The 1,384-nt window shown below is 70.5% G+C and overlaps 1 protein-coding gene across 1 annotated transcript in view; it reads right to left on the reverse strand.

Moving 5' to 3' along the window:
* The window catches only part of SOWAHB (sosondowah ankyrin repeat domain family member B), a 1,844-nt gene continuing 460 nt past the window's right edge, over positions 1–1,384 (reverse strand). The window contains exons 2-3 of the mRNA XM_010575596.1: positions 909–1,050; positions 1–826 (exon numbers count right to left, since the gene is read on the reverse strand). Coding sequence (XP_010573898.1) covers positions 20–826; positions 909–1,050 — 949 coding nt within the window. The 3' untranslated portion in view covers positions 1–19. The remainder of the gene's footprint in view (positions 827–908; positions 1,051–1,384) is intronic.

Consider the following 1,384-nt stretch of genomic DNA (forward strand, 5'->3'; position numbering starts at 1 on the left):
GATGCCAGGGAGCTGTCTCTCAGTCACTCTCACTGCCTGTTCCATGGGAGTCTGCCCCACGGCCGTGCTGCGGCCTGAGGCAGGCAGGCAGTGCTGTCCTGCCAGCGGACAGCGAGACCTTGCTGGCAGAGGACACGCTGCGGGCCAGGGGCTGCGTGGGGAACATAATGGTGCCTCGGGGTGCCTCCAGGAGCTGCCAGATCTCCCCCGAGGTGGAGCTGCCCAGGTACTCCCAGGGCCGGCGCCCGCTGCTGTCCCGCACCTGTACCTGGCACCCCAGCTGCAGCACCAGCACCTTGATGACGAGCTGGTGGCCGTGTATGGCAGCCAAGTGCAGCGGAGTGTACCCGCAGCCGGAGCGGGCATCCACGTCCAGGGCCAGCCCAGCGTGCTGTGCCGCTGCCGCCAGCTCCTGCAGGCCTGGCCCATCACCGTGCTTGGCCAGCCAGTGAAGGACAGTGAAGCCTGACATGAAGTCCCGCTGCAGGGCCAGCTCCGGCTCTTCCAGGAAGAGCTCCCGCACCCGAGCCCAGCACCCCGCTGACATAGCCACTAGCCAGGCGTGCTCCCGCTGCCCCAGTGGCACCAACAGCCCCCGGCTTGGGACATTCCTGAGGGACTTCTTGGAGGGCATGGTGCGGGGCTGCTGCCCGCAGTCATCTGGCAGCGATGGGGGGATGCCTTGCACCTCCAGCAAAGCAAGCTGGCACCTGATGCTCCTGAAGACAGGCAGCCGTGCTGGGGGGCTGCTGTCTGGGGCTTGGGGCCTGTTGGGGCCCTGCGCCGGCAGCAAGGACTGGGATGGGGCTGGCCCGGCAGGGGGTGGCTGCAGGGAGCGGGATGGGGCTGGCTGGGTGGGGGACTGCGGTGGGGATCGGGATGGGGGTGGCCGCACCCCGCGACCTGACGGCAGCGGCAGGGTTTGAGTTTGGGTTGGTCTGCTGGGGGTCAGCACCTTGGATCTCCTCGGCGGGGGTGGGGATGACCAGGTGGGAAGCTGCTGCAGGGACCTGGACTGTGATGGAGGCAGCCTGGCGGCCGGTAGCACATCTGGGCCCGATAAAAGCGGTGGGGATGGGGAGGGCCTGGCGGGGAGTACCTGCAGGGACCGCGACAGGGACAGCACCCCCGGGGCGGACAGCAACGGCGGGCACCGGCAGGGGGGTGGCCCCGGGGACCGGGATAGGGGCAGCTCGGTGGGGGACAGCACCCTGGGGCCCCGTGACAGCAGCGGGGGCTGGGATGGTCCGGTGGGGGGCCGCCCCCCTGGGCCTGCTGAGGGTGGTGGGGCCTTCAGCGGAGGCATCCCGGTGGGGGGCTGTGGCGGAGAGCGGGGCTGCGGCAGCCTGTCAGGGGGCAGCGCCCCCCGGGCCGATGGCAGTGG

This window comes from Haliaeetus leucocephalus, unplaced genomic scaffold (assembly GCF_000737465.1).
Source record: "Haliaeetus leucocephalus isolate CR32 unplaced genomic scaffold, Haliaeetus_leucocephalus-4.0 Scaffold484, whole genome shotgun sequence".
NCBI classification, from domain to species: Eukaryota; Metazoa; Chordata; class Aves; order Accipitriformes; family Accipitridae; genus Haliaeetus; species Haliaeetus leucocephalus.